Source organism: Harpia harpyja, chromosome Z, assembly GCF_026419915.1.
Source record: "Harpia harpyja isolate bHarHar1 chromosome Z, bHarHar1 primary haplotype, whole genome shotgun sequence".
Classification (NCBI taxonomy): domain Eukaryota; kingdom Metazoa; phylum Chordata; class Aves; order Accipitriformes; family Accipitridae; genus Harpia; species Harpia harpyja.
In genome coordinates this window covers 2314203-2341923 of record NC_068969.1, presented here as the reverse complement: position 1 = coordinate 2341923, position 27721 = coordinate 2314203, and the positions used below count along the sequence as shown (strand labels likewise).

Sequence of the window (27721 nt, the reverse complement as noted above, 5' to 3'; positions counted from 1 at the left end):
TGTACCTCTTTTTTTTTTTTTTTTTTTTTTTTAAAGCCTAGCTGGCCGAGCACCTGAACATATGCTGTTTTCTTGTCCCAGCCTGTCCCAGCCCTGGACAACCAGTCCTGTGACACCGGGTCGGATGCCCTCCCAGGAAGGAGGAAGGGTGTCACCAGTGGCTTTGTACCAGGCCCTGATGACCAGCACAGCTTGAAGTGCAGCAAGACTGTTACCCCCCGGCACAACAGAGAGCGTAAGAAGTTTGAAAAACTCCGAGGCGCGCATTTCAAGTAAGATCACCTTATTGCTAGAAATAGCAAAAGAAGTCGGCCCACATTATTTTATATGGTGCGTGTCAAAGAGCTGCGGTATACAGACATTATAACAATAAATTACTAGGTCAATAAATTAAATTATTAGGGTGTATCCCCAAGCAACAAACCAATTAATTAGATATAGGACAACTTGGCATTCTTGGGAGGTCTCCTTTTCAAGTCCAAACTCCAGAATTAAGGAATGAGGTTTGCCCTGGGTGTCGCTGTGCATTACCTACGTTACGTGTTCACAGGTTGAGCTTTCCATAGAGCTGTCAGAGACACTGACCCTTCAGCCATATTCCTGGCCTTACACTGGGAACGTAGGCTGCAGCATTTCTCATCTAAGCAGCATAAATCTAAGCTGTTGAAGAGCAATTTTTACCTTTCCAGTTTAACTACTAGATATTTGAAGAAGTTTCATGTTATTTGAACTTTCTAAATTAAACTATATCAGCTGGCAAATTTTGCATTAACAGGAAACTTGTAGTTACTGTCTCAATTACATATGGAACAATGTTAAAAGTGGTTTAATTGGTATTTTGTTCTTTATTGTGGGAGATGAGTTCTGGCCTTATTTTGCTGTCATGTCATCAAATCATGCAAGATACTGCTCTGCTTCATTTAATTATTTAGTTCTTGCAGAAATGTAATCTTGTATTTAAATAAAAACCCACACTTATTGGTTTTAAAAAACAAAACAAAGCAAAGGGGCCAGCGTAAGGCCCTTAAGACCAGGGTCAGGAACAGAACATGGAGGAGTTCTGATTAAATACAAGGAAAAACATTTAAATGGGAGCTCAGAGACAGTGAAACCACCACCCAGCTGGTGCTGCTGTCCACAGTCCAGTGGACATGATGGCCTCCAGAGGTCCCTTCCAAACTGAACTGTTCTGATTCTGCAAGTCTTTCAGTGCTTCTCTAAAGGTGAGTAGTTGATTTAAGCTTAAAAACACTTACAAAACCACCCAGTCCTTTTCCTGGGAAAACACAGCTCGCCGTCCAAACCTCAACTGTCTTTATTTAGCTCCAAGGGAAACAGACACATATACATCTAATAAGATAACTTGAGATTTAAATAAAATTTATTTATTTATCCTCTTCATATGAAGTTGTGTTTAGAGGTTTTATTTTACACAGTTACAGCTAATTACATTTGGTAAACTCATGAAACAGTTATTTTTAAATACTTGAACTGCAGAAAATTAGTCCGTGATTTACATTCATCAGTATTTGCTGTCAGGGAAGTAATTAGAACGTCCGGTCGAGTGGATGAGAACAGGTGTAAGCTCTCTTTTCCAGTACCTGCTTTGCAGCTTTTTTAATAGAGTCATCCAGATTTTCATCTGCATCTATGGAGAAACAGAAGGAAACTTAACTAACTGAAATACTGTAAATAGCTTTTCTAAATTTCTTTCAAAAAGGACTTTGGAATACAAATGCAGTAGCTACGCTTCAGTGCCAGGAAAAAATTTAACATCATCTTCTAAAAAAGAGTGATTATTGCAGACTGAGTTTCACAGACCAAATGCCTAATTGGTCAGTACTTAACCAAATAGGTCAAATACCTAACTGTTATCTAATATTTTCTTTACAGGAGTATTTGCTACTGACACATTTGATGTTCTTCCCCTCAGCGGGGGAAAAAAGTATCACTGCAGTTTGTTTTGTCTATTAAATGAAGAGACTCTTTATATTCAACTGGTACCAGTTCTGTTCCTCATCCTAATTCAAGGCAGAGCAAAACTATTCTGCTGGTCACGTCAAAAACACCTACTTTTTGTTTGGAGTCTGTGAAGGCCATAAGACTATAAAAATTCTTTTATTTTATAGAACTTACATTTTTCTAATTGAGTCATGGCATAATTATTCTTGAAATACGCTTCCGTGCAGAAGATATTTGTAAGAAGCACCTGAGAAAATAGTAAAACTCAGTTAAAAACTAGTAAATGAATTTCATAAACAAAAAAAATGTAGTCATTTAAAATTCTACAAGTCTAGTTTTGTGTCTTGATAAGGGAGCGCTGCAGGCTAGTAATGTATGTTGCAAACTTAGTTGTTACTTTTCTCCCACAGCTATTGAGTGTCAGAGTTGGGATGACCCCTTCCTTGGCTCAAAATTGACTAGAAGACATTTTTGGTACTAAACCCAGAAGGGGCTTACATACACAAAATATGAAGACAAAGGTTAATCAGTTTGGATTTGTCTAACACTTAATTGTAGCAAATTTAGTTGTCCTGTAGCATAACTGTTACCATGATACTTTAAATGAGCTACTACACAACCACCTGCATGTCAAATGCTCACTTTACCGTCAATAAATTTATTGACAAAGTATTATTGTTATTATATGTTACTATTTATTAATGATTATGGAAAGAGTTTGGGAAGAACTGCATGGTATTAGCAGGTTTTAAGAGAACATGCAAATTTGTAATTAATTGGTAAATGTGTATGTATGTGTTAAATATTTTAAACACTTTGACAGCGTGCACCCTGTGTGTTCAGAGCACCAGAGAGGGAAGTGGTGCGGTTACTGCACTCTTGCACCAATCAGTTTAGAAACGTTCTGGTGCGCTGTTGGTTTTACGGGAGAATTTGCTGTGGTAGATGTAAATTCTTAACAAACGTAGAGCGCGTACTTTTAAGTGTAATGAAAGCTATTTGTCATAGAAGTTTTGCAAAGTCTGAGACATTAGCATGCAATGCCTGCTCCTTCGGAGCACTTTTTTAGGACAGCATCATGCCTGTGCACGTTTCAGAGTTGAGGGGAAAGTTGGCTCGTTGAGGCAGACACAGCTGGTTAGAGCCTTGTAAAACATAGATAGGCTGTAACATTGCAAGGGAAAATCTGAGGCTGGATAGCGCCGCTTTATTACAAAACACTTCGTGAGGCAGAACGGTAATAAATACTGACTGTTAAGTGACATGATCCAAGGAGCGCAGACATTAAACAGGTATGACTGATATTAAAGTGCACTTACTTCATGGTCGTGGTTTCTTAGACCGATACTGATAGACCGGCTAGCTCTGGAAATAGCTGCTGTCATTGCATATAAATTAATAACTATATCTGCCACTCTCTTCAGAACCAACTGCTCTTCCACTATTGTCTAGAAGAGTAAAAATGACTGTTAGCTTGTAGTTCGTCAAGTTAAAATTTTAACCAAGCTTTTTTTTCATACTTTGTATTTATGTTCATACTTATCTAGCACAGACAGGTAAGTTGTTACACAGAATTTATACTGCGAGTCAGGAAGTTTTGTATTAAACTATGCCGCTTCTTAACAGTTCTGGATTAACTACCTTTAAACTACCAAGTTTTGGATTAACTATATTCCACCTTTTAACAGTCTTTCTGGCTGCAGCCAACAGTAAAAGTGCTGTGTCTTGAAACCACTTTGGTAAATGCCAAAATCACTGAAATTAATGTACCAAATATATTAAGCCTGTTCAAAAAATGTATTAAGTGGAACGGGGTAGGGCCTAGTCTGATAAGCATTCTTAGAACACATCAGGTTAACTGTCACAAAATTGAAAATCCAGGGTATTCTAAATTCAGTCTCTCCTATTTTAACTGCGCCACTTTGCATGGCATAATTATAGATTTGTTTGCTGTACAATATGGATGAATAGTGTAAATTCAAAAAACTGCTGGTATAGCTTTTCATTTGGGAACAGGGAAAAATGGGTTCCAGTGACTGCTCACAGCAAAGTACTTAAAATAGTCACTGGAGCAGGCAGGATTTGTGCTTATGGAGGTAGAAGAAACCAACTAATTCACTGAGATTGCTAGGTTTTTTGGTTGGTTTGGTTTTTTTTTTTTTTTTTTAGACATAAGCTGTCCATTATATTGAGTGTAGAATTTCAGTGTATTTTCTTACATTCAGTGGAAACATCTTGTGTAAACAAGTCCTGGCTCTTGCCATTTCCATGCCAGAGTCTAGGCGAGGCCAATTTGGTTGAGGATAAACTATTCAATAACGAAGACAGGTAAGAGAAAAAATAATAGTTACCTTGCCAAACCTACTTAGCAGGCCTCTCACTGTAGCTCCAAAATAATAAATGTTTTCTTCAAGTTTCTTGCCACTTTCCTACGAAATAAAACAAAATCCAACAATTTAAGTAGTCTTCTAAGGGAAAAAACAAGCACACCCATGCCCCCTTAAAGCAGGACATGGAGCTAAACAACCGGCATATTTACAGGGAAGCACCTAGGGGACGTATAGAAATAAACCAAGGTCGTGACTTGGGTGACACCACCTTCCGCATGAGAAAGCAGCTGCTCTGCCCCCAGCGTCCTGGGCCTCAGTGGTCTGGCTGCAGGAGGCCAGTGTTTTGGTGGGTTTAGTAGCCAAGACACAAATTAGAATTCTCAACTACAGCACAAAACTAGTTTCCCTGTTTTAATTAGCCAAGACTGAAGTGTAGCAGAACACTGTTACGTGGTCTGGAATCAATTGTGAGAGATCAAAATGAAGGAACAATGTACACACTAAGCTGAACAATGAACACGCAATGCTACTGAAGAAAAATAACGATGCAAGCCCCAAGGTATGTGCCGCACCACAAGAATGAACTTTCCCTCTCTAAAAAAAAAAAGGCAGTTCAATTTTCTGCTAAATGCAGCATTTATTATCATCTTCTAGTCACTGACCAGAATTCCCTTTTAAGATGCTCTTTCACCATTTTACATCTTTGTCTTCCCAGCTAAAAAGGAGAGAGTTTCCCTATTTACCTGAAAGGAATGGGATTATAAGATGTTGATTCCTGGGGGGGGGGGGGGGGGGGGGGGGGTTGGGGATCACTGTTTAGATGCTGCCCTGGTATCCTGAAGCCCAGCTATAACACTAGATTTTTCTCTTGGCAAGCACTGGGCTTTTTTTAACATTCATCCAGTTTGCTGCTGAAAGCCAGATAGGCACTATTCTTTCTCTATAAAATATGCATTAACATTTTCTAAATTTTACTTTTGGTAACTTTTCAGTATAGTCTTTGTGCTCATGCAAATAATAGTTTGAAAAATTCTTATTCAACATTTAGTTCTGGACAGCAAACCTAATTCTTATTCTAAGTGCTGCATGTTAAGAAAACCCTGGTAAGCAAGATTATCTAGTACTACTGTGTGAATTCCCTGATAGTCTTAAATGCTGGTGTTAAGTAGGAAGAAAATTTCCAGCGTCATACGTGGCTTTTATTAATTCATAAATGCAACTCATTCATTATGCTGATTCTTGTAACATGAATGCAGGTACGTGGGTCTGAACTAGGTCAGAACTGCTGTAGTCAAAACAATCCTCCCACGTACTCGGGTAGCACTGCAGCACGCAGCCTATGGACCTGAAGGATCCATATTGTGCCATATTGTCCAGGTCCCTTGTGTGAACGGAACAGTATTGGCACGTCCCTGCAAATCCTCTTACCTGTGTGCCTGACATACATATCTGACCTGGAGGACAGGTATACTGACAGAACAGTAAAAATCATTTTGTTACTGTTTTTCAAATCACTAACAAAACACCACAGGAAAAACATACCTTTTTTCTATTAACGGAACATTCATCTTTGGTCATAAAAATTATTTACTAAGTGGTTAAGCAAGGATGTATATATAGTTCACAGAAATTCTTACCTAAAACTGTTACTATTAAACAGGAAAAAAAATACTGTGTTTTGTAACTAAGCTTATTGTGAAGGGCAGCAACAGACCATTACAAAGACTTTAATACTGTGAAGGCTCAATTTATATAAGTTACTAAAATAGATGTAAACCTGGATTTGGTATAAATACAGACTTAGAGCAGTCTTCATTTTACCTTGATATGTACCCATATAATAGCTGTAACTCAGTCCTTACCCCTGAAATGGTATAAACATCTGCTTAAATTTGTAAATCTCACTGTTCCTAGGCACGCGTTTAAAGAGGATATCAAGTTATGACAAGCAGTGAAGGGAATTAAATATGAGACACCAGTGTCTGGATCTGACCAAAGAGCACTGTGTGCCCCCTCCCCTTACCTGGAGGCTGGGGTGCACCACTCCACGGTCACCAACTAGCCCATAATCCACTTTTCTGCCCATGATGTCCCGTAATTTGCTTAGAAACTCTCCCAGTGCCACTCCCACATTTCCTTTCTTGATTTCTCTAAAAAGTTGGGTAAACAACAGCTGTTAAAGACCATTTCCTGGTTTGCAAGGGAAGTTTCAGGAGGTTCAGATAACCAGTTGGAATTCTAAATGCTTTGCCAAAACACCTGCAGTTTGTCTATGAATCATCAAGTCTTTTGATCCATTTTACTATGAAGTCTGAAGAACAATTACATGGCCTTAAAAGTATACAGCATCGTTCATATTCAGTTCTTCTCAAAAACACAATAAATTCCAGAGACCAGTATATGTACTCAGTATGTACAATACAGCTGTCTTACCAATAAAACTTTGTTATAAAATCTTAAGTTATAAAATTTTAATTACTGGTCTTGTAAGAAACAATTTTACAGCAGCTGGAATTATAAAATACAATCTATAAAACATCCAACTAAAAAGAAAAAGACCCCTATAACATTGAACTACCTTTTAGACAGAGAATGCATTGAAAAGTACTGTGTTTTTTCCTAGTTTTCCCTCTTATCTATAATTAAACAGTTAACACATTCTGTTTATTTTATTAAAAACTATTAGCAATAAGAACATACTTAATTTTGTCAGTTAAGATTTTGCCTGCATATTGCATACCCGTCAAAGCAATATACATTCGCAGAATTTCATTTGTTCCCTGTAAAAAACATAATATAAAGTGAAGTCAGTATTGAGTACAAAGTGTTTTTAGTATTTAAAAAATCTAGATACACTGTGCTAATATTTTGTATACTTTTTTTCCCCCCCTAAAACCGCTTTTAATGTCTAAATAACTTGTGCTGTGCTTTTCCTTGAAATGTTCTAAAATGCATTTGGATGCGTAAGATAGATAAAATTCTTTTGAGAGCTCTACGTAAGACAAAAGATGATAATCACTTGTAAGGCAGACACACTTATGCCAGAAACTGCACCCCCAGGTGAGTTTGCCTGAAGCGGTAACAGAAGCTGGGGAGGTGGAGGACATATGGCTGCAGGGGGTCAGGGATACTGGAAGCAAGCACCAAAGACTAAACAGTCTATTAATTAACTTTTTTTAAAGTATAATTTTGAAGACAGGTTCTTTAGTTAACTATAAAGTTTACAATATTAATGAATGTTTTCCATGCAGGTCTGTTTTGCCAGTCTTCCCTTTCTATTGTTCTAGTATTAAAAGATTACTCTTCATCCATCCATAAATGTTTGCTATCTTTTGGTTTATCTCAATTATAAATTCTGATTTCACTTAGCTGTGAAAAAGTTGAGCCTCTCATTATTAAACATACATATATATCACAACGAGAAAGAAACCAGACTGAATGCATTTTGAGAAAAAAATAAGTTCTGCGTTGTTCCAATAAAGGAACATTTAAATAGTTGTAGAACCGCTCAGTATGCCTGTTTGGAAAGCAAATGCAGACCAAGAAACTAAGATGATACTGTACAATTTGATGTTTGGGAATCCGTTATATGATTGGTTGTTTTAATATAGATGGCTGAAGGATAAAGATCAAAACACAGAAGGCTGGTCACAGATGAAAAGCACCCCAAGTATTAGATCGGTGTCAAAACTGTAATGACCCAGTGACAGACCAAGTGACAAGAGGCTGCAGCTCAAAGAAGTAGTATTCGTCTGTTATTAAGACTAAGCAGAAGTTTGGGGGGGCACGTACACAGCACAGGCTCCCTACTGTTGTTGTTGGACAACAGAAACAGATCCTGGACAAGTGTTCTGTCCTTGGCTGCAGCAAAGTGCATTTATCTGATCTGCTGGCAGGTCCCTCATCAACAGGCAAAGATAAACAACAAGGTAAGCAAAACCTTCTTGTTTTAGCGGAAGAGTAACTTTATGTAACTGTTGGGATCAGGGAGAAAAATTAGCTGAATTACAGGAATTCCAATGCTGTGGTGTTTTGGTTTTTTAAACAAGACTTCCTGCCCAATGCGAGAGGGGTTCTCTGCTTCGACCAGTCCAGAAAGGACTCCCTACGTCTGGTTTTGATTTTACTATTCAGTCTGTCTGTCAGATTCATAAACATCAAACCCCCCAGGATGTAGGAGGATGACCTTATAGGTTGGCTGGTTTTGCTCTTTAATCGGTGTTGGAATTGACTCTTCCTACTTCCACGAGATAAGAACACACGTGCGTGTTTGCAAGAGCAGCTAGGTGACTGCTACGCACTGAGCCGCAGTTGGAAAATTCTTGCTTGCATTAATTTGCAGTTGAGATCTTTGCTGTCCTGACACCAGGAGGTAAATGATCATTTCTAAATGCCCCATCAAGAAAAATCAAGTCTGGAAGTCTGACTCAGATGTACAGATGAATGGTCACTGATAATCCAGCTTGGAAACAGAATGAATTTCACAGCCAAATTTTTTTAAAAATAAATACACACCAGTAAGTTAATTAAACTTATTTTGTGAGTTTCCCTACTTCACTTGTGAGAAGCACACAAGGGGAAAGGTTACTCAAGTCCAGGCACCAACAGAGCAGCTTAGCCACAAAAAGAAAATCCTATTAGGGAAATCTGTTTAAAAATTGAAATTTTTGCTTACCAAATCCTGTCACTTACATTAGCACAGATACACGAGAATAAAAGCAGCAAAAAGGTTTCAAAATACGTGAGATACAAAGCAAGATGGCCAATGTCATTCTCGTAAGGCTCTTGCTTAGGCAGACATTGTACTCTGATCTCATCAGGAGTCAGCATATGCAATTACGACTATTGACTGAACATAAACTGATGAGTTACTTTTGTCAACTAAAACAGTTTAGGCTTTTATACTAATTTAGAATCGTTTAGTCTATTCAAAACAACAACGAACCCAAGCCATGAACTGGGACTGTTTTTTCTCATGCCAGTGTATTTAAAACAGCTGCATATTTTGTTACAAACATCCAGAAAGTTTCTAAATATTTGAGAAACTGTATATACACTACCAGTATATATATGTAACTGTATCCATACTACCATGTATACATACTACCATGCATACCACCATACATACCACTTATATATCCAGTTTGTTCTTTTCAGAGACAAAGCTGGTGCCAGTTCCTACTGTAACTCATGCTTTGTGGTTAGTCTATAAAAGCCGTATTTTATTATAGGAAAGTACTATCCATATCTCCAAAGAAAACAAGATTAGTTCTTCAGACTAACTATTACAGACTTTGCAACTAAGCGAATGAAGGCCTGTTCAACTGAATGCTCAGGTTTACAGAATGTGAGAGCGTGAATTTCAGTTTACAGTAAAAACAGTATACTGATACTTGCCTCAAAAATCAGAAGTATCCTGGTATCTCTGAGATAGCGTTCATAGGGGTAATCTTTCATATAGCCAAGGCCTCCAAGAATTTGCAGTGCTTCACTTACGCAAGCCCATGCACCTTCAGAACTGAACACCTGCCATTGAACAGTACTTTAATCACCATGCTACACAGTAAATACAGAATACATGGCTCTGTTATTGTATCTGCGTGACATTGCTGTAGTATTTCGTACTGCTGTTACAATAGTCCTGTTAAAAGCTTGCCTGAAATAGTATCCGTAATGGCTCAGGGTATATACTTTGCTCAAACTTACATAGTTTCCTGGCAATCCACAAAAACGTCCCTATAAGGAAATATTCCTGGGAGAGTGACAGCCACAAACCAGAAGAAGAGCTGTAGCTGGTTGGTTGGAGCCCTTCACGTCTGTCCCGATTCACCAGAACACGAGTTCTTTCAAACTGACCGCACCGTAAGGAACCATCAACAGGGGCTGAAAATCTGTGCGTTCTCCTCAAGGGTGCCTGCCAGGCAGCAGCACCCAGCCCTATGCGGCAGAAACGCCTTAAACAGTGACGCTCCCGTACAGCTGAGTGTCTTTTTACGCTTGCTACCGTGTGAGGCCATGTAAAAACAGAGTTTGAGAGGACCACGATATTCCAAACCTGTTGTATGCAGTTTTTATTTCATACAGTGACAAAAGCCTGCATCTGAGGTAATCAATAGTACACGGGATATAGAGAAAACAGTAGTATCTGTTTTCTTCACCTAGCTGAGTTTTTTGTATCGTATGTCTAAGTGTAATACCTGAGCCTCTCAGCAATCTGGAATGTAGACCGAAAAAACAGAAAAGGTGTTAGTCTGTAGTAGCTTAAAGCTATAGGAAAGTCTTTCAATGAAATTTATTACCTTGACCATGGCTGCCTCCACAGAGCAGTCAGGAAACCCTGGCCTGTCCATCATTCCTGCAGTGAGGTAAGCCATACTCTCCATTACATATGCTTTCACAGCCATAAAACAAAACTTCTCCTGTCAAATAATAATACGAGGAATCATACAGTAATTCAGATGTAAAACCCCACAGATAGGCCTGAAACTTACGAGCACTACTGCAGTTTTCATACGTTTAACATATTATCAAATACTAAATAATAAAAAGTACTAATGCAAAACAATAGTGAAAAATCTAAAAAAAAAAAAAATCTATCTTCATTATATTTATCATTCTAGACATCTAAAAGATCAGTCTACAAAAGTCTGTGCTAAGTTCATACAAATTTAATACCTCCAGCAATTTCTTTAAACCAGTACAGCCAAAAGAACACCAACATAATCTACGTCCTTGCACTCAGCCAATACAGAGATTTAGGGTTTTCTTTTTTTATTACCTGAATTAATCCAAATTCGCTCAGTTTCTTATCGAATTGTTTCCTGGTACAAGCATACTCTGCTGTCATTTCTTTAAAAAAAAAAAAAAAAATCCATCTCAAAACAGCAGAACTGTAACTGTGACAGACCATTCCTCCTGGCAGCATCTTTCTATTGACTGATAGTGACACTTCAACCCACGCATAGTAAACCCCTTGCTGCTTCACAAGCAGTAGTTTGTGAAAAACACCCTCACAGTGATGGTGTTGATCAGTTCTGGGAACAGTGTGCCAAAGGCTTTTAAACGAGAATCTCAGGTGTGAACCCATACTCTTAGAGAAGGCACGTTTTAGTGCTAATTGATAACTTTAGCGAGATTTCTGTTACTATTTTGCATAACTGTTGGTAGAAACCAATTTTATTACTTATTATTGTGTATAAGCTTTGAGCCAGTTATTCGAGTGGGAGGTTTTACAGGAGATTATACCTTCTAAAAGCAATAGTATAGAGGCTGTTCTCTTAGTAAGAACATTTTACTTTGGAAAAATGCAACACAGGCAATAACTTTCCACTATATGAACTTGAAAAAACTTCAGCGTTCAAACACTGTGAACAGGCTTTCAATAAAAATTTAAAATAGAAATATTTTAGTGTTTTAAAGAAGTCAAAGCATGTTATGACTGACAATATAGCGATGTTGTTATGATCAAGACCGGTATTACTATACTGAATTAACTGCACTATACACCTTATGCAGAGCAGTTTTTTGCATGGCACCCAGCAATCCAGAACACCTAAGTCACCCACCTATCAATTTTTTAATCATTCCAGCAGATGCACTGCCCATGCTAAATCTTCCACTGTTTAGGATATTCATGGCAACCTGTGAAGAAAATGAACAGTTTTTAGGCAATGTTGTTGCCACCAAACTTCTCCTCAGGCCACAACGGTTACTGCTACTTTGCTTCATGTTTTAGTGCTTTCCTGGATTTCATTCATCCCTGGAATACACTTCCTGTCCTGTGACACCTGCCCTCATATTGGTGGGCGCAACATTCAGCATCCCAGCAATAATGTTTCAAAACTAGGCTTTTAAGGTGACCTACCACATCCAATTTAATATTTGAAATAGTTTTCAGATACTGATAATCCAGTGACCTGGAAGTAATCCTCTATTCAAACTACATTAAGGTAAAATGTAGATAAAAACATATTTATCTGCAACTAGACAAATAACATTCAAATGAGACAGCACTGCTCAAGTTTATCAGATAAAGAAGAAAACCAGAATACTGTTTAATATGTGTACACAACAGCCAAATATAAAAATCTTCTCTGCAGCTGACCCGCGATGGGTACTTTTCTGCTTCAGATACCCAAAACAAAAAAGACCTCCTTCAGGCTTAAAAAAATCATCAGTAGTTATTATTCACTGCTTACCTTAAATCCCCCTCCTACTTCTCCAATTACATTCTCTATAGGCACTTTTGTGTTTTCAAAATGTACTTCACAGGCTGAAACACAGAGTTAGTAGCTGTTGAATTATTATGTAGAAATATTTAAAAGACATTCAGGAACATAATTTACTCTTTTTTGTAACAAGAAGGAAAGTTTTCCTAATGCACTGTTTGTTTATGACAGAATTACATATGCTTTGCAAAAGAAGTTAGAATTTGGGAAAAGACTGCAGTTAACATCAATTACTGATGTAAAATATTCAAAATATAATTAATGTACATTGCGTAAACAGAGAACTATAGTTTTGTCTCTATTTTAAGGAACTGATACAGCAGTCAAGTCCAAATGATAGATGGTGAAAAACTATAATCATCAGTAAGCTTAAGAAGAGCCTATGAAAACTTACTTTGAGATTAAAGCTACTTGGTTACTGAATCTTCTGAGCAATTTCCTTCACTGCATAGCTAGGGAAGCTTCACATGTGCAGAAAAGAATTATACAATATGGATTTCTTATTTCGGACCCTGCATTAGGAAGGACTCATACAAAAAGCTAGGTAAAGAAATGAAACTTATACTGTTCTATGGAACAGATACTGATTTGGCTCTGAATTCAGATGATCTAAACAAATTAAAACATTAAAATATTAAAACCATTTCTGTTAACAATTTTAAGTGATTCTTACTATTGGATCCTCGAATGCCTAACTTATCCTCAGGTTTCCCATGCGTGACTCCACCAAAATCCCGCTCTACGATGAAAGCGGTAATTTTGTCTTTTAGTTGTCCATCTTTATCAACAACCTCTGTCCTAGCAAATACTGTGAAAATACTAGCAAGGCCACCGTTTGATATCCAAACCTGTTTCGAGAGAGGAAAGATGCGTAAGAAATATATTTGTTCTGGTTTTGTGAGCACTGTTCTTAAGTGTTTCGTAATAGACTAGCAAAGCACTGAGTGGTGAAAAATTGCTGCTGCTTCCCTTAAATTCTAATGAGTGTTCTGCTACTAGTTCTGCCTCTTGTGAACACATTTCCAAGGAAAGTGGACCACAGAATAGTCAGTTTAGAGCAACTATAAAAATAGGTTGTAATATAGATTTGAACTGAATTAAAATCCATGGTGCATTTTCACAAAAGCTTGTATATCCTGCTTCTTATGGCACGTGAGGGATACAGGGGTAATACAGACTGTAGAACCACTTTGCCCAAAATAATTTCAAGCCTGATGAGAAATTCTCTGAATCAGGCCACATTCAGAGGCCTCTCCCACAGGACGGGTCTCTCTCTTCACATCACAGACAAATACATCAACAACTACAGATCAAGTCTGCGATGTACCAAATCCTGTTGAATCTAGTGCATCTCTACAGTTCTTCAAGATTGTATTTTGCCACTGTTTCTTTTAGCGGAAATGTTCCAAGCAGCCCTGTTTCCAATTCAGTGTCAAGTTTTCTTTCAGAAATACCTACAAAAATCTGGCATGAAGAATGAAGACAGGGGAAAACATGGTTCAAGGTTTCCTTTTGCCTATGCTGTCACAGATGGGGCTGACTAACCCTCCCTGAAGCTGAACACCATGAGCTGGCGATACAGAGATGGAACCTAAGAGCGGCTTTTCATATCTTTCTTGCCAAGAGTTTAGTGAAGGTTATTCCCTGAACAGTGTGCTTTTCTATTCTCTTTGGCCCTAAACCAACATGGGTTTGTCTTTCTGACATGGTCATTCTTCACTCGCTTGGAAACCTCAAAATTGTGATGCAGCTGCCAAGCTAACCTTTTACTTAGCAAAACCGACGGATTGCAATGCTGCAAAAGACAAAGATGCTTTCTATAAACTTGTAACAAAACCCTGTCATATTTCTAGTCTGTGAGTGGATACCTTGGAGCCATTTAATAAGAAGTATTTCCCATCTTCACTGAGGGTTGCTCTTGTCTGGATGGACGCAGCATCACTTCCACTAAAAGCCAGACAAGTTATTAATGTTTAAAGAAATAGACATGCTTTAAATACAAAATAAATTTAAATATAAAATAAAAATACAAAATTTAAATACATCTTCTTCCTCTTCCCATCCTTTAAAAAGGAATGCTTATAGTTGTATTAAATAGTAGTATATAAATTTTAGTTTTTAACTAACAAGGAAACTTAGTAGATTCAACAGTGCTAGAGAAATCCACTTAAGTTACCTGAGGGGACATTTCTGGTGATTATCATGTATGTTATCAATCTTACGACCTGACCAGCACATTCAGAATGCCACCTAAGCAACTTTTTTGAGCTACATGTTGAGCTATGTGAACGTACAATGAAACTGTCATCCTAACACAAACAGTCAAGTTTAAAATGTCTAAGTTGTTCCTCAAAAATTCACACCCTGCTTTTATATCCTAAGTGAAAAAAGGCCCAAGAGAAATGAAAAACATGTGACAGTCTCTTTCAATGAGCACTTGGACACGTCAAATACTTCCTACAGGAGCAAAATCAGCAGGTCAATTACAACAAAGCAATCAAAAGTTTAGGTTCTGTGATTAAAAATTCACACCCTCTCTTGAATCACCACCTAATTACATAATGTAACAAGCAGCACATAATCTCCCCCTGGAAAGAAGTTTCCTTTTCCACAAATTAAAATGCCACAACAGCTCACTTTGGGCTTTCAGCTGAAGACAGTTGTTAAGTTCTTGGAACAGCCAGATCTCAGCTGGTATTTTAATAGGATTAGATTTCTAAAATTCAGTTCTAAAAATGATTGCTTCTGTGCACTAGAACTAAGGTCTCTAAGACGACTGAAATTAAGTTACTAAGACTAGCAATCTTTTTAAACAATACCGGGCTAAATAAAGGTGTTTGAAGAATTTCAGAACACAGTTAGCCCTTGGTTTTTTTCCTGTGTGTTACCTCCAAGTCCCTTCCATGGATCACTTTGTTAAAATATCTGCGCTAGTTTAAATTTTACCTGCAAGTGGGGTAGCTTTTAGAGGGTCAAACCCCAGCTTAGGACTCTTGAATAAAAACCATCACTGATGGTTGGGAGGTATCTACATCACAGCAACATGAAAATTAGCAAGTAAACCAAATGCTCATTGCAAGTCACTCTAGCAGACAAGAATTCAGAAAAGACAGTTTCAAACTATAGTTTTGTATGGACAAGCAAGATTCAACTTTCAAACATTCAACTGGTCTCAGTCCTTCAATCACTTTCCTTCACAATCATGTAGTAAACCATCTGCCTGTATGTTTTTAAGAAAACTGTACCTTTTCTGCATTAACAGAATTTGCAACATTAGCAATAGTCAGCGAACAAATGTAATAAATATAACTTTTATCTTTGAAATGAAGTTGCTGCTACAATGCCTCTTCTAAACTCTAAGGAAAGACCAAAATTTCCTCTTATTATTTTTGATAGCTCCTTCAATACAGGCTTTTATAAATTTTGAAAAAGGACTGAAAGCATCCTAGAACAGTCACAGCACATTATTTCTAACATGGCACAAAGTATCCTTTCAATTCATGTTCAGTAATGCCAGAAATTAAGTGGATTAATTCCTGGGATGGCAACAACAACAGTTAGTGATTTCATGGAAACTGCCATAAGCAGCACATTGGGGAAACATGAATTACATGATTTAAGTGTACCTTTTAAAAAAAAAAAAAAAAGAAAAATTGACCTATTGTCGTGGTTTAACCCCAGCCAGCAACTAAACACCACGCAGCTGCTCACTCACTCCCCCCCACCCAGTGGGATGGGGGAGAAAATCGGGAAAAGAAGCAAAACCCGTGGGTTGAGATAAGAACGGTTTAATAGAACAGAAAAGAAGAAACTAATAATGATAACACTCATAAAATGACAACAGCAATAATGAAAGGATTGGAATGTACAAATGATGCGCAGTGCAACTGCTCACCACGCGCCAACCAACACCCCGCCAGTCCCCGAGCGGCAATTCCCCGCCCCCACTTCCCCGTTCCTATACTGGATGGGACATCCCATGGTATGGAATACCCCGTTGGCCAGTTTGGGTCAGGTGCCCTGGCTGTGTCCTGTGCCAACTTCTTGTGCCCCTCCAGCTTTCTCACTGGCTGGGCATGAGAAGCTGAAAAATCCTTGACATTAGTCTAAACACTACTGAGCAACAACTGAAAACATCAGTGTTATCAACATTCTTCACATACTGAACTCAAAACATAGCACTGTACCAGCTACTAGGAAGACAGTTAACTCTATCCCAGCTGAAACCAGGACACCTATATACTGAAGCCATAGGCACCAAATAATAAAGATTTAATATATTAACCAAACAATCACTGTAATGAAGATAAAAATAATAAAAAAATAATTTTGGTGTTTTCTGAAGCTTTTATGATTACAAAACCAGTACCTTCCAGGCTCAGTGAGACAAAAAGCTGCAATGTGCTCCCCAGATGCCAGTCTAGGCAGGTACTTTGCTTTCTGTTCATCAGTGCCAGCAATGAGGATTCCCTAAACAAAGAATTAATAGAAAACTTTTCAGCATCAACCTGTGTAAAAAGAAGTGAAGCTGATAAGCTTTACCAAGTTCAGGAAGCTTAATTTGCAAATTTTATGTCATAACAAGACACAGTTTAACAAACAACTAACATGATTATTTATCAGACATTAAAATATGTCAAAGTTATCATCACACAGTTGTTCAAAGGCCCATAGGAAACAGCCTGTTGATAAGACTGCCTTCTAGGGTAGGTTTCACTGTATTTACGCTGTAAGTGAAGACTTAACCGTTGCTCTGAAAGGCACTGAGATAGCCTTCCTCTATCGTTTGTGATACTTTCATTACTATCACTATAATTTTATTTTATAACCTCAAAAGCAGCAATTTTCAAAGCTCCTAATCGGAGAACAGAACACATGATTTACTTAGGTTCCAAATTATTTCATTACATAGGCATTCAACAACTTTTTGTGAGAGTGCACTTGTTTTAATTCTCTCTCTTGTATTTATTTTTTGTACAGCAACTTTCTTACGAAGGACAAACAAAATACAAAAGTACAAGATAAAGCTAAATAATCAGTGGTTAAATAGTTAAGATACAGTTACTCAATAAAATTAGGATTAACCCCAACTGACCCAAACTGGCCACAGCAGGAGAGTAACAGTAGTTGTGTCTTACATTACACTTCTCGTTAGACTGCTTTACAAATCAGCTCAGCTCACTAGCCCTGTTCTACAGATGGCGAATTTTACGAAAGGTGAGGAAAAAATACATATTTTTAATTAGCACTATCTGCTCAATTCCATGAAGAATTTTTTTCTTGTTATAATGAACTTACTGCTGTTTCAAGTTTCAGACTACTAGCATCCATCTGCCACTAAAAGGTAGATACCTAAGGCTGTATTATACAGAAAATGAGTTTAAAATTCACATGCTCAATATAGCACACTGGTCTTGGGTAAGTTTTCTTCTCTAAGCTCCCCCAATACGCAGCCTCATTCAGGTAGAAAAAGTTGCACCCTTCTGAATTCTCTGCATGGCTGTCCCACCTCCCCATAATTTTAGCCACTCTGATATTTTATTTATTTCAGTATTTACTCTAGCTACTTTTATCAAGTTTGCTCAATTTAAAAAACTTGGGATCATTTAAGGTAATTTTTCTAAGAATTATTATCTCAATGTTTCCTGGACTAATAATTTTCTTGTGTACTTCATATTCAGTCTTTATGCTGCATGAAAGTCTTGCACTGAGCCACTGGCAGAGGGTGCTGGGAACACCAACAACCAACCTGATGTCAGAATGTTTCACCTGATTTATGCTTCACTGGTAATTCTTATTTGTTACACCCACACTCCACATTTAAACAAACTTCACCTCACCTTTTCTACGCAAGTTGTGTAGAACTACTTGACATAAAAGAGCATTACCTTAAGCCCAATAGCTTGATGAGCTGCCAGAGTAACTGCGATAGATCCATCTGAAGAAGTGATTTCTCCCAAACGTGCATACATGGTATTTGATAGACCAAGACCACCTGGAAAAAATACTACGTTTTATTCTAAGTAGATACCTTACAATTTAACTTGCCCCTTCCCCCGCAAAAATCCCTTTCAAATACAGAAACATCAAGAATTTAACAGTTAACTGGAAAGCGTCTTAGTATAGACTGGATATAGTATGTCCACAAACAAGTAGCACATTGCTGCAGTTGTGCAGAAGAATGCACTGTGAAAACAGTAACTTTTGTAATAAGCATGAGTTGTGCTGGATTTAGTTCTATTCAAAAAGCAGATGTGTTTGTGTTCAAGCACATATAGCAAATACAGCATAATCCATGGGAATCCAATGTGAAAATGGTAAAAGATTCAGTATAAAAACAGCTCTAGTCCCAACTTCTGTGCTTACAGGATAACATGAATTTTTTTGGTGACATTTCCTCGCTAGTTACAAAGCCAGACAATTAACCCATCTACAGCTTTACAGCTCAGGAGCTGCAGACCAAGCAGCAGAGGGAGCAGGGCTGGACTGGTACCCATACGCAGCCAGCCAGGCTGTCCTGAGCTTCACTGCAAGCGGGGCAGAAAATGACCTAGAGAAAATAGTTCCCAAGCAGACTTCCAAACCGGTACTAAAGAAGGATAAAATACAACACTTCAAAAATGTCTTTAATCAAAAAATGTGAATATATCAAGGAACAAACTTGACATCAGCACATCCTTTTTTGGAGGAATTTTGTGATCTGCCGCTGCAAATGCAGAGACTATATGTAAGGAGCTTGAAAAGAACAGAAGTAGGATAAATCAAAGCTGCATCTGTATGAGTCTAATGTTCAAGAATTTTATGTCGTCAGGACTAGAAGTCCTGCTCCCCGTAATTTAAGAGTATTTTATATATTACTGCTGAATAAACAACTTTATCTGATCAAGATAATCTTTTGTCCAGGTTAATCATTTTCTATTTGGGACAGTGATGTAAGTCAGGACGATGAATACCTTATTTCAGCAGACGTCTCAATAGTCCTACTATTTTATAGATAACAAAAAAATGCAAGAACAAGTCTCTCCCATACCATTAATTCGCATCACTGCCTCTTACACCCTTCTCCTTCAGAGCATGCTTACATGAATTGAAACTCGCACTCCTCCTATCTGTACACTCTTACTTCTTCTCCCCTTTCTAAGTGGTGCTGGCTTCAGGATTCAGCTTGGAGACTACTGATGATGTGCACAGTAATTCCAGTGATGCCCATGTTAAAGAGAGCCATTATTCCATGATCTACATGAACTTCATTTTTCCCATTAATGTTCTGCATTTTGATGCTTCTGGCAAATATGCCTCTATTACAAACCATTATGAAAAATACCATGCAATGCACAAAGCACTGAATACGTGTGACTGAAGGGTTTTAAAATAAGACAAGCACTACCAACAAAAATACAGCAGGTTTAAATCACAGAAAATGGGAAATATCCTCATTAGAAGCATATTATTTATGGTGCAGAAAGAAATAGCTTGCTTATAGCAAGGCAATTGCTTTCCGTCTTCTAGTTTTTATCCAGCATACATGTTTACAAAACAACAGGACTATGATTTTCTACAAGTATGCTGAATGGATTGCAACCTTTTAGAAACTGGAAGCTGAGAGAATATTATTTCACAAGCTTCAAAACAATACAAGATCAAAACAACACAAGATCAAAACAACAATAACATTTTATTAAAGTATGATTTTGAAGTCAAATACATTGCCTTTGAGTCTCTTTAAAAAAATTAACAGAGTGGGATACTTATTTCTAGTTAATCAATAGTAAGTTACACTTCCAACGTCAGGATGCTTCCTAATGGTCTGAGTTCTGTCCTTTGTTCTCTGCTTCCAACACCTCCTTTCAATGGACACCATCCTCCTGTTTTCTTCCAATATATTTCTTAACTCCTAAATACCTCTCTCTCCCCATCTGGGTTAAGGTGCTCTGTCCAGATCTTCCTCCTCCCAAGACACTATCCTGAAGAGAAAAACTTTAAAGAGCTTGCAAACCTCTTTTCTATCGTACTCTCACATCACCCTGCCTAGTTCTGAATACCCATGAAAAACATTTAATACCATTTCTAATGCATTTCAAAAGCATGAATTAACAATTAATGAATCAACAGAGATCACATCATGTTACAGCACATGCAAGCTGTCCAATATAATTCAATGAATATATAATGTATATAAACGCTTTATTTAATGAATTGAAATCAGTGCAGCCCAGCAACACTAGTTATGTTGCCTAATACAATAAATGAAAAAGGCGTAACAAAAAATGCCACGAAAAATAGGGTATTACTTTAACACCAAATAAATACTGAGGTATGTCTCCAGTTTTATATAATATTACTGTAATCACTGAAAAAAAATATTGTTTCACACTATTCTCTTCAAAAATTAGGTATCTTCCCAAGTGAAATTATCTTCTGCAGATGGTCAAACACGGTTTTGCCTTCCTCTGAGTTGTTGTCTTTAAAATCTCCTTCTTTTGTAATAGAAAATAGCCAATGCAATGATCTCATTGCTTTAAAAATTTCATGTAAAATATCAGTTTTGATCCCGATTTTTATTTTATGCATAAGAATAAGATAAATATTTTCTTGAAAATTCCTTTGCAAGTTTAAGGGTTAATCCATTGAGGAACAAATGTCTCTGATCTCCACTGGCACTATAATGTCCTTTAAGACATAAACTTTTCATTCAGTATTACACAGGAAAGATTTTATACAAAAGCTATACTTTCAATAAATAGACATTATACTTTTGCACTTCTGTATGGTCAAACACATTCCAATCTGCCAATGACAGGTGAGAGCTTTGATAGATCAGTTCCATGAGACACTGTAGTTTGGACCCAGTACAAGTTTAGGAACCATCAGCAAGAACTGCAAGTCCTGCAGAATGCCAAGCTACTCTACTGCATCCAAAAAAAGAACAAAAAGGAAAATGCTATGCCAAGAGGAATTTACACCATCTAAAATTAGTTATCTAACTCAGGCGCCCAAGGTAAGAGTACGCAGAGCTCCCTACGTAGCCAAGAGACATTCTTGACAACTCTATATTAACTAGGGAGGAAGCTTCAGCTCCTAATTTAGACATCAAAGTCAAACGACTACACATGGAATAGTACAGACACATTTTGCAAGACCCAAAAATGCATTACTTAATATAGACTACCAGGTTATTGTTTTGTGATCATTTACTCACCATATTCCTCTGGAATCTGCATGCCAAAGAGACCTAAGTCCTTCAGTCCTTTTAAAGTTTCAGGCGGGATTTTTGCATCTTGATCAATCTTCTTAGAGTCCACTACAAATACAGAAGGTTTTATAATTTAAAACTGTGTTTCTTCATGCAGAAAAAACCCTCTGAGACCGCAGTGTTCTCATATCAGAGGCAAGGTCACTGCGTGCTATAAGACAGCAGCAGTATGACCTCTAACCTAACGATCAGTCTGAGCGCCCAGACCTGAAGAACTGAAATAACTTACAGAAAAAGGGTCTGCTGGAGCATCACATCCCTCCCTGCTGTAATTTTCCTCTAGTCTTCTGAAGCATCTTGAGAAAGGCCATAGTGCTTGTTGCACCAGATACAGACATACTTCTCATCCCTAACTTCGCAAGACTTACCCTTTCTGGCTTCAGTCTGATCTCACTGACTGCCCCTCTTTGCCCTCCTCCCCTTGTGGTTGGAAAAGTCTCAAACCCTAAACTGGCTTCTGTAAGACTAATAATACTTTGGGTTGGTTGGGGCCTGTTCGCTGCAGCCTGCCGCCCCAACCCGTCCTCCTCCCTGCAAAGTGAAAAACAATGATTTTTAGCCTTTTGATGACAATCACACAGACAAGTCCTAAACATTGCAGGGGGAAATCCCAATTCTGTTTCTGGAGACCACCACTCCACTTAATTAGCCCACCTTATTACACCATCAAAGTCAAAATACAGAACCACCAAGAACACTGATTATGGCTGTAAAGTCACAACATATACAGGAAAAGGACTTGGAAGTAGGAAAAATCTAGGTTTTATTCAATCTTCTCAAACATTTCCATGTGTACAGTTGTGCATGTGCATGTTAGCAGATGCCGTAGCTGGAATAAGCAAAGTATTTCCAGGATCTTCTATCTGAACTATGGCTAGGTCATGATTAAAAAAAAGAAAAAGTACATATAAATGAGTTAATTACAAAAATCTTGTTCTTATGAGTTACTCAAATTCTTGGGGGATTAAAAAAGCTGTTCTGTACTGTGACAATGAAAATAAACAAGAATTGCATTAAGCAGCTCAGGAAGGCTGTAAGCTGCAGCAAAAACAACACAAACCATCTTTCCAAAAAGTACAGAAAAAGAACTAACTCTGCAAAAGCAATGGAGCTTTCCTAAAGAAACCCCACATTCACCCCCGTTAAATCTGACACTGTAATTTCTGTACGAAATATAATAGGGGGAGGCAGCTAAACATTCTGATGCTCTTCTAAGAGAAGTTATCCAGAAAGAAAACTTTATTTTTAAAAAAGACTTTTTGTTCCCCACTTAGCTACATAGTTTCAGATACATATCTGTGATATGCCATCAGCTGTTCCAGGGAGAGAAAGGTGTTTTTTTACCTCTTCCTCCACTATGGCCACAGAGACCTACCCATGGTGTCTGGACATTGTGAAGCTTCACAATGACTCTGCTGAGATGAATTTCCTTACCCAGTGCAATCATATCAAGTTCCTAACTGTTTAAGGCTGCTCTCCTAACCTATTTTTACCACATCCGTGAGTTACTCTGAATAACTGAACAGAAATAGTTGTGAATTCAAAGATAGACCCACCAAAGATAGATTTCCACCTTCAGTTAAGACTCTATAATTTGACAGTTTTATTCCTCCCTTAAATATCAGGTTTTTTACTCAATAAATGATGTTCCCCAACAGAGCAAAGAATTAAAAAATGTCATCTGCATAAATTCTTAATTTACTGTCAGTGAGCAACATTACAATTTTCTAGTTAAAATTACCTGGATCTCATAAATTGTGATCTGTGACAATCACGGGCTTCTTCAAACTCCTGCAGTGTTCGGCAATCTAGACCTAGTATCTTTGTCAGCGGGAAATCTGAGACAATAGTGTTCTAACTGTCTCAGAAATTGCTGTCTGTAAAAAACAATTTTCTGCAATTGTTCTAGAATTGGCTTATCTATTGCACCAGTAACAGATGAAACACCCTGCAACCCTATCTGGAGCGCATATAGCTAATACAACTTTTCCCAAATAGAATCACTACTCTAATGCTGAAAAAACATAAATGCTTTTGATTTTTCACAGCTTCTCAAATAAGTCATCATTTATGAATATCTCTGCTGAATTTTGCTAAAACCAGTTTTAGTACAGTAGGACAGTTAAAAAGTTTCAGAAAAACTCACAATATATGAAGTGGTAAATAGCATTATTCAACTGAGCTAAAACAAATTTCAAATCCTACCTCTATCCCAGGATTCTTTTACTTCCTGTTTTTTTTCTATTTATTTTTTTCTGTTTTGAAGATTTATGTCTTCTCATCAGCATACAAATACTCCATTTAAAAAAACCCCATAAATGAACATGCCTGTAGAACCAGCAGCACTATATGACTAGCAATAAATGCATAAAAATAACTTAAATATTTTAAGTATAATAATCTTATTCAACTGCTACAGTTAAATCATTTTGTAATCACTAAATCACTTGCATGAATAAGAAACTAGTAACTATACCTTCTTCATTGAAGAATTTTTCTACAGGTCCTACAAACTGGTTGATCTCCTCTAGTTCTTCATTGCTAATTTCTGGATAAGGGAAAACTTCTTCCTAAAATAAAAGGCAATTTTTTTTTTTATTATTAAAAAGCACGAATCATGCAACTGAAATAAAAATTCAAGGACATATACCTTTCAAATACTAGACTCTAAAATAAACTGTGAAAATTAAGAATTGTGGAAGATGTTCAGAAACAGCCTTAGGACTCAACTTTAACACATACCAAAAACAAATCAGAAGGTATTACCTGAAAAACAGAAACATTAGAGAGAAATAAAGAAAATTTAAGAACTATGAGGATGCAAAAAATCCTTCATCAACCATGAATTTTGTCAATGTAATCCCATTCTGGGATTGAAAAAAAGTTAGTTAATTTTAATTTGTATCAGAATCAATTTACTGTTACATTTCCAAAGCTCAGCCCATAAACACCGTCCCTTGGAAACACACAGCACATTCCACCTGTTTAATGTCACAAGTACAAAGGTTAGTGAGTTCCATACTGCTCCTTATCAACACCCTGGTATTTTGGTCATAAACTGGAAGCAGTATAACGTGACAGACTTGAGTAAATAAAAAAAATCCAAGCAACTAACACAAGAAGTGAAAGACTACATAAGAAGCATGCTTCTTATTTTTATCATCTTTCCCCTTTTAAATAGAGTCATAAAACCATAGAATGGTTTGGGTTGGAAGGGACCTTAAAGATCCAGTTCCAACCCCATTGCCCTGGGCAGGGACACCTTCCACCGGACCAGGTTGCTCCAAGCCCCATCCAACCTGGCCTTGAACCCTTCCAGGGATGGGGCATCCACAGCCTCTCTGGGCAACCTGTTCCAGTGCCTCACTGCCCTCACAGCGAAGAACTTCTTCCTTACAGCTAATCTAAACCTACCCTCTTTCAGTTCAAAGCCATTACCCCTAGTCCTATCACTACACGCCCTTGTAAAAAGTCCCTCTCGGCTTTCTTGTAGGCTCCCTTTAGGTGCTGGAAGGTTAGATAGGCTGTAAGGTCTCCCTGAAGCCTTCTCTTCTCCAGGCTGAACAACCCCAACTCTCCCAACCTGTCTTCGTAAGAGAGGTGCTCCAGCCCACCTCTGCCAAAACAAAACTGCTCATGACAGTCTGAAGAATCACGCCAGCTCCAAAACTTCAGGATCTAGTAAATGCTATAGTTTTTTAGAAACTGTTGTATTGAAATTTGAGAGGAAAAAAAAAAAAAGGCATATATGAACAGGGGTTTAATGTGATGGAGTCTGACTGCTAACTGTCACAACACTTTACTTGACAAGGTCTGTTCTGGGAGACTTTATTGTTCAACACATTTCAGTGGATTTGAGTTATTCCTTTTTTCAATTTATTTAACCCTGTAATCTGATAAACACATACTCCAATCCTTTAATTAACACGTACTGTTTTAATACAGTGTTGTATCTCAAATTTGTAACTTCTTTGTCTGGTGGCATCTCAAGACACAACAAGAACTTTGATCTTTCCTACAAAAAACTTCAAGCAAAAGTATACATAAAGCCTTGCTCCTTGAAGTAAACAGCAGATGAACTGACATAAGTTTTGTGGAATGCAGTTGTTCAAGGCCCAGAGCCCAGTGTAAACAGACACTTGTGCTTCTGTAGGGAATATGCTAGGCTTGCAAGAACAGGCGACTGTGGTTTAAAGTAGCCCTTCAGATGCTGGTTGTTCATGAGCATTTAAAATTACATCATGCATTTTGTGTGCACAGGTGCAAATAGGTCCATTTATTTAACTCAGCTTCAGCTGAGAGACCAACTGAGACCAATACCTGAGAGCAAACAGGCCTGGACTGCAATAAGGAGCAGCAGCTGTTACTAGAATTGCATTCAGCAGACTGCACAGCAATGCCTCATTTTCTCCATTCTGCTTGAGGGCAGGAAGGCTCTACAGAGGGATTTGGACAGGCTGGATCGATGGGCTAAGGCCAACTGTATGAGATTCAACAAGGCTCAGTGCCAGGTCCTGCGCTTGGGTCACAAACCCACGCAATGCTACAGGGTTGGGGAAGAGTGGCTGGAAAGCTGCCCGGCAGAAAAGGACCTGGGGGTGTTGGCCAACAGCTGGCTGCATACGAGCCGGCAGTGTGCCCAGGTGGCCAACGGCATCCTGGCTTGTATCAGAGAGAGTCTGGCCAGCAGGAGCAGGGAAGCGATCGGGCACTGGTGAGGCCGCACCTCGAGTCCTGTGTTCAGTTTTGGGCCCCTCACTACAGAAAAGACACTGAGGTGCTGGAGCGTGTCCAGAGAAGGGCAGCGAAACTGGTGAAGGGTCTAGAGCACAAGTCTTACTAGGAGGGGCTGGGGGAACTGGGGTTGTTTAGCCTGGAGAAAAGGAGGCTGAGCGGAGACCTCATCGCTCTCTACAACTACCTGGGAGGAGGTTGTAGTGAGGTGGGTGCTGGTCTCTTCTCCCAAGTAACAAGCGATAGGACAAGAGGAAACCGCCTCAGGTTGCACCAGGGGAAGTTTACATTGGGTATTAGGAAAAATTTCTTCACCGAAGGGTTGTCAAAGCGCTGGAACAGGCTGCCCAGGGAAGCGGTGGAGTCACCGTCCCTGGAGGTATTCAACAGACGCGCAGATGCGGCGCTTAGGGACGCGGGTTAGCGGTGGACTCGGCAGCATGAGGTTCACGGTTGGACTCGATGATCCAAGGGTCTTTTCCGACCCAAGCGACGCCATGATGCGCTACCGCCGGTAACGGGCGGCAGGTGCGAGGCCGCGGTACGGCCCAGCGCTCCGCTGCCGGCCAGGGAAGGGGGACACGCCGCCTGCCCCACCCGCGCCGGTACCCGCTGAAGCAGCGGCTGCCACCCGCTCCTCCGTGGGACGGCGCGGGAGGAGGAACGGCCCCGCCGCCGCCGCCGCCCCCCCACGGCCGCGGCCCGCGCCCGCCCCTGAGGCGCCGCCGGCCGCAGGAGCGCCGGACGGGCGCCCCCCCCTCCCCTCCCCGCCGGTCCCCGGGCGGATCGGCGGGGCGGGCCCCTCACCTTCCGCAGCGTCCCCAGGAAGAGCTCCTTGGCGAAGGCGGGCCGCGGCGCGGCGGTGCGGAGGCGGCGGACGGCGGCGGCGCCCGGGAGAGCGGCGCGTAGCAGGAGGAGGCCGCTCATCATGGCGGCGGCCGCTTCCCGCCACGCTGAGGGCAGCGCCGGCGGCGGCCGGCAGCAGCGCCGCACGTGACCGCGTGACGCCCGCGCGCCTCTGTCCGTCAGCCCCCGCGGGGCGGGGCCCAGCCTCCCGACCCCGCCCCGCCTCAGGAGGGGGCGGGACAGGGGGCCTCTGCGCAGAGACCCCCCCCCCGGGGGGGGGCCGCGACCTGCCTGCCGCCCGCCGCCGCCGGGACGGAGGACGCGGCCTCCGGCGCACGATAGAGCCGCTCGTTTGGCTTCAGTAAGGA

General features: G+C 39.4%; 2 protein-coding genes across 7 annotated transcripts in view; one reads left to right on the top strand and one right to left on the bottom strand.

Annotated features, from left to right (window-relative positions):
• Positions 1-2595, top strand: part of CFAP92 (cilia and flagella associated protein 92 (putative)) — a 35490-nt gene extending 32895 nt beyond the window's left edge. For 4 of the 5 annotated variants that reach the window (XM_052776771.1, XM_052776773.1, XM_052776769.1 and 1 more), the window contains one exon: positions 82-1401. In XM_052776771.1, the coding sequence (XP_052632731.1) occupies positions 82-276 (195 nt within the window). In that variant the 3' untranslated portion in view covers positions 277-1401. Of the gene's footprint in view, positions 1-81; positions 1402-2372 lie in introns of those variants that run through there. The other variant, XR_008233469.1, reaches the window with a different exon arrangement.
• Positions 1364-27433, bottom strand: ACAD9 (acyl-CoA dehydrogenase family member 9). Of its 2 annotated transcripts, XM_052776777.1 has the most exons (18): positions 27315-27433; positions 24250-24343; positions 21720-21821; positions 18409-18515; positions 16890-16990; positions 14389-14467; positions 13194-13368; positions 12491-12564; positions 11858-11933; positions 11071-11141; positions 10592-10711; positions 9690-9818; positions 6993-7072; positions 6316-6442; positions 4314-4391; positions 3282-3410; positions 2137-2209; positions 1364-1648 (listed from the first exon to the last, which is right to left on the bottom strand). In XM_052776777.1, the coding sequence occupies exons 3-18, from the start codon at positions 21739-21741 to the stop codon at positions 1548-1550; spliced, it is 1542 nt and encodes a 513-aa protein (XP_052632737.1). In that variant the 5' UTR covers positions 21742-21821; positions 24250-24343; positions 27315-27433; the 3' UTR covers positions 1364-1547. The 2 variants fall into 2 exon arrangements, with proteins under 2 accessions (XP_052632737.1, XP_052632738.1); XM_052776778.1 differs by lacking the exons at positions 18409-18515; positions 27315-27433 and having other exon boundaries at positions 24250-24349.
• Positions 27434-27721: the final 288 nt, after the last annotated feature.

Bases quoted from the DNA above. Each gene is read 5' to 3' on its own strand.
- ACAD9 (XM_052776777.1), bottom strand. From the start codon at position 21,741: ATGCAGATTCCAGAGGAATATG. The intron at 16,991-18,408 runs GTAATGCTCTTT...TTCTTTGTTTAG, and splicing joins ATCAAGCTATTGGGCTTAAG to GGAATCCTCATTGCTGGCAC. The intron at 4,392-6,315 runs GTAAGGGGAGGG...TTTATTTCGTAG, and splicing joins TGGTGCACCCCAGCCTCCAG to GAAAGTGGCAAGAAACTTGA.